The sequence below is a fragment of the Prionailurus bengalensis genome, chromosome X, assembly GCF_016509475.1.
Source record: "Prionailurus bengalensis isolate Pbe53 chromosome X, Fcat_Pben_1.1_paternal_pri, whole genome shotgun sequence".
Classification (NCBI taxonomy): Eukaryota; Metazoa; Chordata; class Mammalia; order Carnivora; family Felidae; genus Prionailurus; species Prionailurus bengalensis.
Genome location: NC_057361.1, coordinates 91,131,004 through 91,144,622, shown reverse-complemented (window position 1 = coordinate 91,144,622; position 13,619 = coordinate 91,131,004). Strand labels below are relative to the sequence as shown.

At 50.4% G+C, this 13,619-nt stretch overlaps 1 protein-coding gene across 1 annotated transcript; it reads right to left on the bottom strand.

The window, feature by feature from the left end:
• Positions 1-1,219: 1,219 nt before the first annotated feature.
• On the bottom strand, positions 1,220-12,597 carry RTL9 (retrotransposon Gag like 9). Its single transcript, XM_043570174.1, has 3 exons — positions 12,331-12,597; positions 2,857-7,047; positions 1,220-2,326 (listed from the first exon to the last, which is right to left on the bottom strand). The coding sequence occupies exons 2-3, from the start codon at positions 6,967-6,969 to the stop codon at positions 2,210-2,212; spliced, it is 4,230 nt and encodes a 1,409-aa protein (XP_043426109.1). The 5' UTR covers positions 6,970-7,047; positions 12,331-12,597; the 3' UTR covers positions 1,220-2,209.
• Positions 12,598-13,619: the final 1,022 nt, after the last annotated feature.

Genomic DNA, 13,619 nt, shown 5'->3' with positions numbered 1-13,619 from the left:
AAGAAGAGGAGAGGGAAAGGCAAAGGGAAGAATGACCGGGGAGAAAAAGAAAAGAATGAGGGGATTAATAGGTATAAACTTCCAGGTATAAAGTAAATAAGCCACGGAGACGAAATACAGTCAATCGTATTGCAACAACCTTGTATGGTGATGGGTGGTGAGTCCACTTATCGCGATGAGCACTGAGTAAAGTGTAGAACTGTCAACTACACTTCGATGTTAAATTTTCTTGAAAAAAGAATTGCTTTTGTTCTCCGTGATCGTGGTGATAAGAAAATCAGTTCCATCTTTAAGACCTTTTCCTTCCCATGTACATTTTCCAGACACCGATTGTGACTCTGTACGTCTATTTCTTCTCCAGTAGAGAGTAAGCCGGACAGGGCTTTGCCAAGCTAAGAGCGACCCTGGCTGAACACAGAGATCCAAACTCCACTGGGACCTGGATTGGGCCCGCTGTGAGCCAATGGGGCAGAAGATGAGGGGAAAACGGGGTCCCCAGGGGCCCGCCGCCTCCCCGCCTGGACTTGGGGTTTCCCAACTTATTGCCCCCTCTTTTTTCCCCCAAGGCAACAGCACTGCTGATTGATACATCCACAGGCAGCCTGCAGAGCCAGATGCTTATCTATATTACCATGGGGCTGCTAATTTGTCTGCCAATCTTTGTTTTTTTCCGAGAATCATTTTCCTCTTCCTGGAATCAGACCCCAAGTTTAGGGTAATGGAGCAGCGGCCTTGAGTCCTCAGACAGGGTTTGGTCTCTGTCCTTCTCTTTCCAGACCCACTCCCACAGTCACCTGTACTATTGTGATAGGAGGGCTCATAATGCTCTCTGACCCCTCCCCCCATCCTGCCTCCAAAGTGTTGCCAAGTTAGCTTTCTAAAATATGTTTCTCATCATGCCAGTCCTACTGTTTCTAAAAGACCTTTGAGTAGCTCAATTACATGGACTATTATTAAATAAATAAATTGGCCCTGTTAGTGTCAAATTTCCCATTATCCCGATTTCTTGACTTCGTAGCCTTTGCCACGATTTCCATCTCTCTCACTGATGTGGTTTCTTGCTTATGGTCTGTCTCCTCCCTCCACTGGGATGACATTTCCATTCTATCGGGGTTTTCATCTGTCTATCCCTAAAACAGTGGCTGACATGTGAGATAATAAATACTGATTGAATGAGGGACTCAAGAAACCAAATTCTGTTAGCCACGGTTAATTCTTTCTTTCATAAATGAACTTTATTTACTTTTGTGATTACAAATGTAATACATGCTTACTGCAGAGACTCTGGAAAGTACAGAGAAGTAGAAAGAAGAAAGTAAAAACACCCACAATCCCACCACCTGAAGGCAAACACTGCTCATATTATATTCTAACTATTTATGCCTGTTTAAAGAGCAAGACCTTTATCAAGAGTGTTGGCCACAAATAGCCACAATAGCCATGGGGAGCAGGGGCAATTCATTACTAAGGGGGCCACCAAGAAGTCAGAGCTAGCGATTTGACACTGAGGAAGAAAACAAGGGCCAGAGAGAAAGGATCAGGAAGTCAGAAGCTGACAACACAAGAACAAGTTGGGTTATGATAAGAAGGTAGTGAGACGGTGCTTGTCAAGAGTTTAGCCCAATACCTGTCACATAATACATAATCAATAAGTGTTAGCCATTACTATGATAACTACCATGGGTCAAAACGAATGGTTCAGGATGGAGACTATAAACAGCGCAAGGGCCCTGGAGACCCATTTTAGGTGCTATGAGTTGGGGCATATGAAAAGGGTGGTTTGGGAGTGGGCATCACTCTCCTTATAGGCTCCCTTGCCAGGTGAAATGGGACCAGGGCATCCTCACGTTTGCCTGATGACATGTGGCAAGACACTCTAGGTGTTTTTGAGGTAGGACACAGTTTCTCCTGCCTAGACTTCTCCCTGGACCAGGAACTAGGACTGGCCTCCACGGCGATGGGAGTTCAAAACCTCATACACCAAACACTCTTGAAGTCCACACTCTGATTGTCAGGGCAGGTCACAGGCATGTAGGGTAAAAGAGAAGGTCAAGTCAACCAACTGGGAGTTAGGTGGGATGTGCCTGGAGGGGGAGGCTGTAGGGGGAAGGCCACAAGGTTTATGATGTAATTGAATGGAATGGGTCCAGGAACCAGTCCTCAAGTTAGCAGCGGAGTCAGACATCACAGTAGAAGATTCCAGAAAGAATTACTTGTTGGTGGGGGCCTTGTGATGGCCTGTGCTCTGTCGGAGGTGGTCATGCAGACCCTCTTGAGGGTCTCCATGCTCTTTCAGGTAGTAACAGCGTTTAGGAACATGCTGGTGCTGGGAGTAAGAAAACAAACAAACAAACAGAAAAACCAGCAGAGGTAAGAGCCACACTCACTATGACGAGGGGGTTCTGCCTGGATAATGACAGTAACTTAGAAGTTCAAGAAACTTGGCTAATGTACCCTACGTGTATAATGTGTGACCGAGGACTAGGCTAGCCAAATTCCCTAGTAACCTGGGTCCACACATGTGCCTGGAGGTAGGACCCAGCCCTCCCCTTGCAAAGATGACCCCTCCCTTAGAATAATCGGACAGTTGGGACCCAGCTATTTCCCTCATAATCAGAAGACCTAGACCTTTAGCCATCCCAGGTCCCCAAGAACTTGGGCAGGGCATTGCTTCAGAGTGCTTAATACACCCAAAATAACTACATAGCCAGGCCACTGATGAAACGCCAGGTTGGGGAGTATGGTCTAGAAGCTCAATGCCTCCCCCTTGCCTCTTCCGTATTCTACTCAAAGGAGCAGGGTGTATTTCCCCAGCACTCCCCACCACTCCCCTTGAGTGTATATCCCCATCTTTACCTCCTCAGTCTGCTGATAAGAGTTCAGTTCATTCTCCATCGCCTCCTCATTATTCCGCTTACAGGCTGACAGCAGAACCTGGCTTGACCTGCCGGGGGAATCCTTCTCTTCAGCCAGCTGGCACTCAGTGTAGAGAGACCTGTCTATCAGCTCCTTTAGGCTGCCGGCCACCTTCAGGAAGATCCGGCCCATTTTGGTGGTAACAGCTTCCGAGAGCCCTTCCAGAAACCTGGTCCGTAGAATGGCATCAGACCAAGACAAATGTCGGGCCAGCAGCAGGAAGTCGGTGGCATATTGCCTGACTGACTTCTGGCCCTGCTTGGGGTGGCAAAGAACAGCACTGAGGATGTCTATCTCGGATAGGGAGTCATACAAGCCCTGTGATCTGCTCAGGAAAGATTTATTTTCATCTGAGAGGGGGTTTCCTACCTCCATCTGCAAGATGGACCACCTCTCTGCTGCCCCCAGATGAAGAGACACCAGAAACGCCATTTTTTCTGAGTCATTCAAAAAGCCCTTCATTTGCTTCTCCTCATCAATCTCCATCTCCTCCTCCACAGAGCATGAACCCCGGGCTGCTTCCTGTTCCTCTAAGAGGTAACAGAGTGCTGGGGTCAGCATGCCAAAGGATGGGACTTCCTTTGGTGGTGGGTTCATTGTTTCAGCGGCTGGGGCAGCCATGTGTGGTGTGGACTTTGATCCAGAGGCCGTGACATTGCTGTGAGAGGCAGATGTTTCTCCAAAGTCTGTGGCTTTGATTTCCAGAGTGGACATCATTCCAGAGGGTGTGGCTGCCATTTGTGGTGTGGACATGGTTCCTGGGACTGGGGTCCTCATTGGTGGCATGGACACCCCTCCAGAGGCCATGGCTGTCATTTGTGGCATGGCCATCCCTCCAGAGGCTGTGGCTCTCAGAAGTGGCATGGACATCATTCCAGAAGCTGAGGCTCTCACTGGCGGTGCAGGCATCCCTCCGGAAGTTGTGTATGTTGTATGTGGCAAGGACATAGATCCAGAACTCGTGACTCTCGTTTGCAGCGTGAACACTGCCCCAGAGGCCATGCTTTTCATTAGCGGCACAGACATGTCTCCAGAAGCCATGGCTGACATCAATGGCATGGACATTGTTCCAGAGGCTGTGGCTCTCATTAATGGCTTGGGCATCCCTCCAGAGGCCATGGCTGTCATTTGTGCGGTGGACATCTTTCCAGACATTGGACCTCTCGATAACTCTGTGGATATGGCTTCGGAGGCTGAAGGTCTCCATAGTGGTGTGGACGTCATTCCAGAGACTGGGGCTCTTGCTAGTGGCGGGGACACTACTCCAGAGGTTGGAGCTCGCATTGGTAGTGTGTACATCTCTCCTGAAGCTGTGGGCATCATTTGTGGTGTGGACGTTGCTCCAGAGGCTGGGCTTCTCATCAGTGGCACGGATACCCCTCCAGAGGCCGTGGCTGTCATGTGAGGTATGCACATCGCTCCAGGAGCTGTGGATCTCATTAGTGGTGTGGGCTTTGCTCCAGACACTGGAGCCCTCATCTGTGGCATGGGCATCATTCCAGAGGCTGTAGCTGTCATGTGTGGAGTAGACATTGTCCCATAAGCTGGGACTCTCAGGGATGTGGCTATCTCTCCAGAAACTGGGGTTCTCATTAGTGGTGGGGACATCTGTCCAGAGGATGAAGCTCTTGTGAACAGTGCAGACATCTCTCCAGGGTCTGGGGCTCTCATTAGTGGTGTGGATATCACCCCAGAGGCCGGGGCTCTCTTTTTTGGTGGGGACATCATTTCAGAGGCTGGGGTTTGCATCTCCAGTGGGGACATCCCTCCTGAGATCCTGGATTTCATGAAAGACATGGACATCCCTCCAGAGTCTTGGGTGCTCAGTGGCTGACTGGGCACCTTTCCAGAGGCTGTGGCTCTCATTAACGCTGTGGGCATTGCTCCGGGGTCTGGGGCTCCCATTAGGGGCATGGACACAGTTCCAGAAGCTGTAGCTGTCATTTGTGGTGTGGACATGTCTCCAGAGGCTGGGGCTCTCATTAGTGGTGTGGACATCCCTGCAGAGGCAGTGTCTGTCATCTGCCGCATGGACATAGCTCCAGAAGCTGTGTCTCTCATTAGCATTGTGGCTATCTCTCCAGAAGCTGTGGCTGTCATTTGCTGCATGAACATGGCTTCTGAGGCTTTGGATGTCATTAGTGGCTTGGACAATGCTCCCGAGGCCGTAGCTCTCATTTGCGGCAAGGACATCACTCCTGGGGCCCTGTCTCTCATTACCAGTGTAGACATTGCTCCAGAGGCTTTGGCTGTCATCAGTGGGGTGGACATTGGTCCAGAAGCTTTGGCTGTCATCAGTGGGGTGGACATTGCTCCAGAGGCTGAGGCTCTCAACTGTGGTACAGCTGTCACTCCTGAGGCTGTGGCTCTCCTTTGTGACATAGACATCGCTCCAGAGACAGGGGCTCTCAACTGCAGTGTAGACATTGACCCAGAAGCTGGGGATGACAGTTGTAGTGTGGTCATTGTTTCAGAGGCTTGGGCTGTAACTGGCTGTGTGGACATTGCTCCAAAGGCTGGGGCTCTCCTTAGTGGTGCAGACGTCATCGCAGAGGCCAGGGGTCTCATTCGCAGGGTGGACATTGTCCCAGAGGCTGTGGCTTTCATAAAGCCTGTAGACATTGCTCCAGAAGTTCTGGTCATCGTTAACTGTGAGGACATTACTCTAGAGGCTGTGGTTGACATTTTCTCAGTGGACATTGCTCCAGAAGTTGTGACCGTCATCAGTGGGGTGGACAATGTTCCAGAGTCTGGAACGGTCTTTAGCAATGTAGCCATATTGCCAGAGGCCAGAGGTCTCATTTGTGGTATGGACATTGCTCCAGGGTCAGGGGCTCTCACTGGCGCTGTGGACAACCCCCCAGAGGCTGTCGTTCTCATTGGTGGAGTAGACATGATTTGAGAGTCTAGATTCTGTGTGAACTGTGGGGACATCAGTCCCGAGTCTTGGGCTGACATCAGCTGCGTGGGAATCACTCCAGAGGTTAGGGCTGTCATTAGCAGTGGGGACACTGCTTCAGCATCCGGAGCTGGCTTTGGCAACGTGGACACTTCTCCGGTATCTGGAGCTGATAGGAGTGGTGTGGACATTGCTCCAGAACCTGGAGCCGACACTAGCAGTGAAGACACGACTCCGGAATCTGAGCCTGACATTAGCTGGGTGGACACTTCCCCAGAGTCTTGGGTGCTCATTGGCTGGGTTGACGTTGTTTCAGAAGCGAGGGCTGACATTATCAGTGAAGATATCGCTTCGGAGTCTGTGCCTGACATTAGCAGTGAAGATATCTCTCCAGAGGCCAGAGCAGTCATTAGAACTTGAGACATCGCTTCAGTGTCTTCATCTGTAATTTGCAGAGGTGACATTGCTTCAGAGCCTGGAGCTGACATTGGCTGTGTGGACGTCACTCCAGGGTTTATGTCGGGCATTAGGAGTGGGGATATCTCTCCAGGATCTGGGGCCAGCATCAACGGTGTGGGTGTCGTTTCAGAGGATGAAGTGCTCACTGTAGGTGTAGACATTGCTCCAGAGGACGAAGCTGGCATTGCCAATGGTGATATCTCTGCAGAATGTGGTGCTGCCATTAGTGCTCCAGACATTGTCCCAAAGTCAGGAATTGTCATCAACCCCGGGGATATTAATCCATAGTCTGAAGTGGACAGCAATGGGGACAGTGTTCCAGAATCTGAGGCTGGCATCAGCAATGGGGACAGTGCTTCTGAATCTGGAGCTGCCATTAGCAGTGGGGACAGTGCCCCAGAGTCGGAGCCTGGCATTAGTGACGGCGACAGTGCTCCAGAGTCTGGTGCTTCCGTTACAGGTGCAGACGTGGTGTCAAAGGCTGGGGATGTCATCAGCTGTGCAGACATCCCTTCAGGGTCGGACGCTGAAGTGGAGACTATAGGCTGTACGTGAGAATGTAAAACTTGGACCTCTGCTCTGGTCTCCATTACTGGTCCAGCGAAGGTCCTCCCGCTGTTTTGGGGGTCACCATTTTCTTCCCTCAGCGTATTGTCGAATCGGAGGGAGTGGAAAGGTATTGACATATCTGCCATGGCCCCCAAATGGTGCGGAGAGTGCCCCTAAAGTGATGATATGGAGGAGTCTTGCTGAAGCCCAAATGGCAAGGAAATCTGTAAACAGGAAACAAGTCGAGTAGTCAAAAGCCAAGAACAAAAAGATTGGGGAGCAGACAAATGATTGATTCATGATGGAGACCTTTCTCATGTGTTGCCAGCTCCGTGGCACCAGAGATGGGCCCTGTCAGGTTAAGGGAGCGGTGCAACTGTGAGCAGATCTGAAGTTGGAGCAAAGATCCCTTCCGCCCGTATTCTTTTTTTTTTTTTAATTTTTTTTTAAATGTGCATCCAAATTAGTCAGCATATCGTGCAACAATGATTTCAGGAGTAGATTCCTTAGTGCCCCTTACCCATTTAGCCCCTCCCCCCTCCCACACCCCCTCCTCCCCTATTCTTTTCAAACCAATCCACTGAGTCACAGAGCACAGCCTTTCCCATTTATACATGCTCTAAATGCCAGCTAGCTCAGCGGCTGGGGGGGGGTGGGGGGCGGGGAGGGGGGCAGCCCTGGCTCAGACGAAGCGGCAGCACCACCTTCTGGGAACTTGTGAGAAGTGCAGGCGCCTGGGCTCCGTTGTCTCCCAGCAGCGCACTCACAAGGCAGCCAGGGCACCGGCGGACTGGGATGAGAGAGCCCTTTGCCCCAGGATAGTCATCGGTTCCCCGGGGCCCACTGAGTCCCGCCAGGGGGTTAGTCCCTATTCGACTACTCTGATGGCCCTGAAGGTCTTTCGCAGGAAAAGAAAGGCATCGCTCTCAGTTGTGACCAGGAGCAGCATTCCATGAACTGAAAATCCTGTTGCTGACTCGGTGCGCTCCAGGCACCACCGTGAGGCAACTGTACGCAACTTGAAGCTGTCGGTCATGTACAGAGATTTGCAAGCGTTCTCCCGTTTGAATCTCACACCCTGTGTGATAGCATTATGATTCCCATTTTACCAGCTTTCTCGGGTCGCCTGGGTTGGGGCTAAAACAGGGTCACCGCGACAGTAAAAACTGCATGTTTGTGACTACCACCCCCTCCCCGGAATCGCCTAACCTTTGGCATCCCTAACGGCGCATTCGGTTGTCATTCTGACACCACTCGAATGCCAGTCGATATAGCACGTACAAATGTCAAGTTTCTCTGATGACGCGCCGGTGGGCAATCCCAGAGCATCACCCTCTCCGACCCTCCCCCAGGAAGCAGCCCCAGAGGGGCTTCTGGGCACACAGCTGGGAAACCGACACGCACATTACACAATGTTGACGCATCCCCACAGCCCGCCCATGCCAAAAACGGAACACTTGCTTGTTTGGGACAATGTCACAAAAGTCACCGATCTCGTGGCATCGTGTGTCCATACGAACAACAAAAATGCTAGCAACGACAACGGACACCGACCCCCCAAACCCCAACAGCGAACGTTTCCCCAGCATGTGCTGAATGGCAACACTCCGCTAGGCACTTCACGTGCGTCATCGCATTTGGTCCCCACCACAACACTAAGAGATTCTGGGACTCCATTTCCATCTTACAAATGAGAAAACCAAGGCCCAGAGAAGCTTAATAATTTGCCTGCCATCACACAGATTGCCAGGGGTGTGTTCAACGCCAGAGCCCCCTACCGTGCCCTAATATGCTCTCTCACTGTGCTCTAATGATTCACCTTCTCTGTCCCCTCTCTCTGTCTCAGTCACGTTACCAACACCCCCCTCCCATCCCTAGTCTGGACAACACCGAGATGGGGCACAGCAGAAGAAACAGTGGCCTCCCGCCGGCGCCCTGATAACTGATAATTGGTGCAACGGGAAAGATGAGTCAAGAGAGCATTCGGAGATGTCCACTTTCCATCCTCCGAGAAAACACACACACACACACAATCCCTGAACGTGCTACAGTTTCCCAGTGCTACAGTTTCACCAGGCAAAACCCGGAAAGATCTTACCTTGCCAGTTAGGGAGAAGAGAGGGAGTATGTCCTTGGCGCCCCTAGCTCTTTTAGTCTGGCCAATCTACTTATGCCCCATGCCCGGCCACTTCATTAAAGTAAGACACAGTAGCAGCAGCTGTTCTCTGCAATCTCCCTTAGCTATCCCCTGCCACGCCCCCCTCCTGCCCGCCCGCCAGCCAGCCCGCCCCACCGCTCCTGACTTGCTAGTGCTTGCTCCGTCTCTCTGGTCCCAGATTCCTGCCTCTATATAGGCTCTGACATTTGCCTCTGGCCGCCTTTCATTTGACAGCCCTCCAGAAGCTCCGCTTTAGCACTGGGCCTATGCAACTCCACCCCTCTCCCCCCCCACCCCGTCTCACCCCCAATAGTAGCACCAGCCCACTAATGCCCGCCTCTGGCTGCCCCAGAGAAAAGAGGAGATTCACACACAAAGAGGTGACACCGAAATGAGACATATCCCCTGTGGCCGAGCAGACGCGGGAGTCCCGGGAGCCAGGCAATGTAGCGGGCAGAGGTGAGAGGTAAGGGGAGCCAGGGCCGCAGCCTGAGGGGACCGGTCAGAAGAGTTGCAAGTGTTTCAGGTGCAGCGAAACCAGGCTTTGGGAGGATGGACCGTGGGCGCTACAAATAGAGGCCTGCAACGGTAATAATAAAAAAGCCGATTTGGTAGGGTCAGATACACGGAGGGAAATCTGGCCACCAGGGTCCCTGCCAGGGGCTAGAATTTGACAGCGAGGCTCTAGGGTGTTCCGACAGCTGGCAAGAAAAGACAGCATGCCGGTCTTGAGTATGCCAGGTGAGGGTTCGCTCACAGACGCGGGGCTCCAGCCTGCTTTCCAGAACTGGGGCAGAAGGTCAGAGACCTTCCAGAAAGGCTTAGCTGAGCCCTCTAACTTTCTGAATCAGTATCCCTTTCGCCAGCAGACTAGGGACAGAATGGGTCCCCGAGCCCTGGATAAGACAAAGCCTTCAGGTGAAGTTCAAGTGGCCTAGATATAGGGACTCAGAGTCTGAGGGACGGGGGAGAGGAGACGTTCAGGTCATCTACAAACCCTCCCATGCTCCTAATTAGGAAGCAACATTACCTGCACACTCAGGATAAACACTTGCGTCATATCCTCTGGGCCTGCAAGGTGGGCGCTGATGCCATTCACATTTTATAAATGAATAAAGAGGCTGAGAGAAGTGGTGACCGAGTCACAGAGCTAATAAATGGCAAAGCTCAGATTAGATCCTAGGTCACTCTGGTCCCCAAATCATTTCCTCTCTTTGGGATCAGATAAGGGGCTAGAGATGTTCCAAGTGCTCGCCTTCCTCCTTCCACCCCCGCCCGTGGCTGAGTCACCGTAATAATAACAGTGACAGTAAAAATAATAATAATAATACCAACTGACTTTGAGTTCTCCCCATACGCCAAGCACTGTGCTGAGGGCTTTGCGAGCATTCCCTCCTTGGATGCCCACGGCTACCCTGTGAGCTACTTTACGCTTTACAATTGAGAAAACTGAGCTTCGGTTTGAGGTCTGACTCTGACTCTGTTTCTCTCCAGAGCTCTGCCCCACGCCCTAAACTAAAAGATGCTGGCAGGAAATCCAACAGCAATGAGAACAACAACAACAACAGCTATTATTATTATACATGTGTCAAGCACCCCATGTACATGATCTCATTGGGAACTCACAACAGCCCTATGAGGTAGGGCTTCATTTCCAGGTGAGGAACCAGAGGCACAGAGAGGTTAACTAGCTTTCCCACGGTCACACAGCTAGGAAGCACTGTTGTTTATGACAGTAACAATTTGGAAATGACCCCAAGTGCCAGCGTTAGAACACAATTCATCCAATGATTAAACAAATCATGGTGGGTCTGTAGCATCCATGGAAAATGATGATCTGACTTTTTCCAAAGAACTACATACATTTTGGCATAGAAACAAATAAAGTCTGCAAGGACGTAGACCAAAATGTTATCAGTGACCATACCGGAGTGGTGGGATCAAAGGGGATTTTTGCTTTTCTTTTTCTCAGCTGTATTTCCTCATTTGTCTGTAATGGACCCATACAACTTGTGTTTGGGGGGGCGGGAGGGAAAGTGGTTTTTTTTTTTCCAAAAAGGTGTGTTCCCCTGGGGTTTTATGTCGAGCCCTCTCTCTTGCTCTCCCTGCATACCCTCTCGGGGGATCCCCAACATCTCCCCGACCTAAGCAACCTTTCTCTCCAAACACACTTAATGCTTGCTCTACTCGGCTCCTCGGTCAGCAGTGACCTCTGACAAATGTCTCCAATGGCTTGCGTTTAGTTTGTATTTTGTTCTGTTCTGCATTGTTTTTGCAAAAACAAGTCCTCGTTTTTCTAACTCGCCTCTGCGCTTCATAATGACACAAATAATCTAGGAATATATTCTCAGGGTCAAAACCTGAAATCTTATAGGCCGATAACGCTAGTCCTGAGCCTACCCCACCCCTCATCCCTCAAGTCCCGTTCCTCGGTCTGTTCACAGTTGGGTGTGTCTCCTTCCAAACTTTTTCTAGCTGCAATGGCATTCAGAGTTCATATCATGCAATTGCTTGCAAAACCCAGTGTGTGCAAAGAGCTCCAGTTGGAAAACCATTCTGGCATTGGTCACTCCAGGATCCCAAGTTCTGGTCTATTGTGACCATTCATCATCAGGCTACTTCTAAGGAGGCTGGAGAGAGAGACACGGTTGCATGCTTGGTCCGTTCGGGGCACAGCGTTCCATTTTATTAATGCCAGTGTCTCTACAAACACAGAGAGGGGAGGCCTTCTAAGGAAAAGCCCAGAAGTTGCTGCCTAGCATCTCTCGGGTCTCTCACGTCCTGCCCAGTCTGCACTGATCAATACGGCTAGGATGTGTCATGCTCCTGCCGCCTCACAAAAGGTAATTGAGTTTGGGGGATTGCATGGCTAGCTGCTCGGGGAAATAAGAATAAACAAGAGACGGTTCAATATGTCAACAAATAGCTTTCCAGCTCTTGCAAATAAACCTTTCCCCAGGTTCTCGACAATATCCTCTCCCCCAGCCCTAGCAAACAGGCGCCCGCGTAACTGAAAATAGACAACCTCAGGATAAAGGAATACCTGGTCTACATTAGGGTCCTCTGCCTCCCCTGGTCAACGACGGAGGGAGAAACCCTCCTCACCTCCGTGCTCCCCAGCAGCCCTGACACTTAAAATGCCCACCCGGCTCTTTATAAATTGAGGGGGCAAGTGGAAATAGCCAAACATTTACTGAATGCTCCCTCTGCCAGGCAACGTGTTAAGCCCTTTACATACATTACATTATTTATTGCACAATAAACCAATGAAGTGGGGCTTTTTTCTATCCCCGTTTTACAAATCAGCTAAAGAACCGAAGTAGAGAGAAAATAAAATCAAGTAACTTACCTTGGCTCTCCCAGCCGAGACAGTGAGGCTGCGCTTGTCAGTCAGTCGGTCTGTCTGACTCAGCTGGTGCTCTAAACTCACAGGAGAGTCACAACACTGTCTTCAAGTCTGTGAAGGGCTGTCATATGGAAGAGAGGGTAGGTGTGTTCCGGGGAGCTCCAAAGAGAAGGATTTGACTGTTAGTTGGGAATTACGCTTTCATTGGATGTGCTGCAAATTCCCCAAACAACATGTAGAAGCATGTCCAACTCTATAGGGAAAAGAACATTATAAGAAGAGCAAACAGAACAGCCTCGCTGTAGGTGCCGTCCTGAAGGATCTGTGGTATCGGAGAGAACAGGAGGGATACCAGAGGACTGCAAATGGGCAGCGTCCCAATTTTCTTAAATAAGGAAACTACACACCAGTGTACTGCAAACTCCCGGGCTGTACGCTTGATGTCAATGCTCGGAGAGATTCTGCTGCAGATTATGAAGCAGGTAATTTATAAGCACTTAGGACATAAGTGGCCATAGGAGGTACCCAGAAGTATTGGCAGAAATGTACAAATGAGACCAGAAGAGAGGGGCGCCTGGGTGGCTCAGTTGGTTGAGCGTCCGACTTCGGCTCAGGTCATGATCTCACAGTTCGTGGTTCGAGCCCCTTGTCGGGCTCTGTGATGACAGCTCGGAGCCTGGAGCCTGCTTCAGATTCTGTGTCCCCCTCTCTCTGTGCCCCTCCCCCACTCATCCTCTGTCTCCCTCTGTCTCAGAAATAAATAAACATTAAAAAAAATTTTAAAACAATAAGTAAATGCCAGAAGAGAAAGGAAATAATCTCAGAATGAAGGACAGTCCTTTAAATAAAATAGATTTCACTTTACAAAACACTGGCTTTTCATTGCACGGGCTTTCTTCATTGCCCCGAGGGCTGCTGCGATTTTCCTGGAGGGTGGGCACCTGTCCAAGGACCTGCTTTAGGGAATCACTCAGAGCTAACATATCAACACAGATAGGATCAGATACCTATAAGACAGGAAGTCTTTCTGGCCAGAAGAGGGAAGAACAGAGCTTGACCTGAGCCTGAGTGAGGGCATTAACATCAGATTAAAAAAAAAAAAAAAGTGTCGGCAGAAATGAACGTGAGAGAAATAAAAGTCTCCAAGCGCAGATTCAAGCCCCGCTAAGGCGGGACTTAGCCAACACATTTGACCTATGCCACCCCTTGGACAACACAGCCCTCTTGTCCGATACGTGCCTGATGCCATTAAGCATTTGGACCACAAACCAGTTTCCAACTTAAGGCTCTCC

What these genes read in the sequence shown, in the direction of transcription:
- RTL9 (XM_043570174.1), bottom strand. Translation starts at nt 6,969, where the DNA reads ATGGCAGATATGTCAATACCTTTCCACTCCCTCCGATTCGACAATACG. An exon ending in CTTATCAGCAGACTGAGGAG is followed by an intron (nt 2,327 to 2,856) that starts GTAAAGATGGGG and finishes TCTTACTCCCAG; the next exon opens with CACCAGCATGTTCCTAAACG.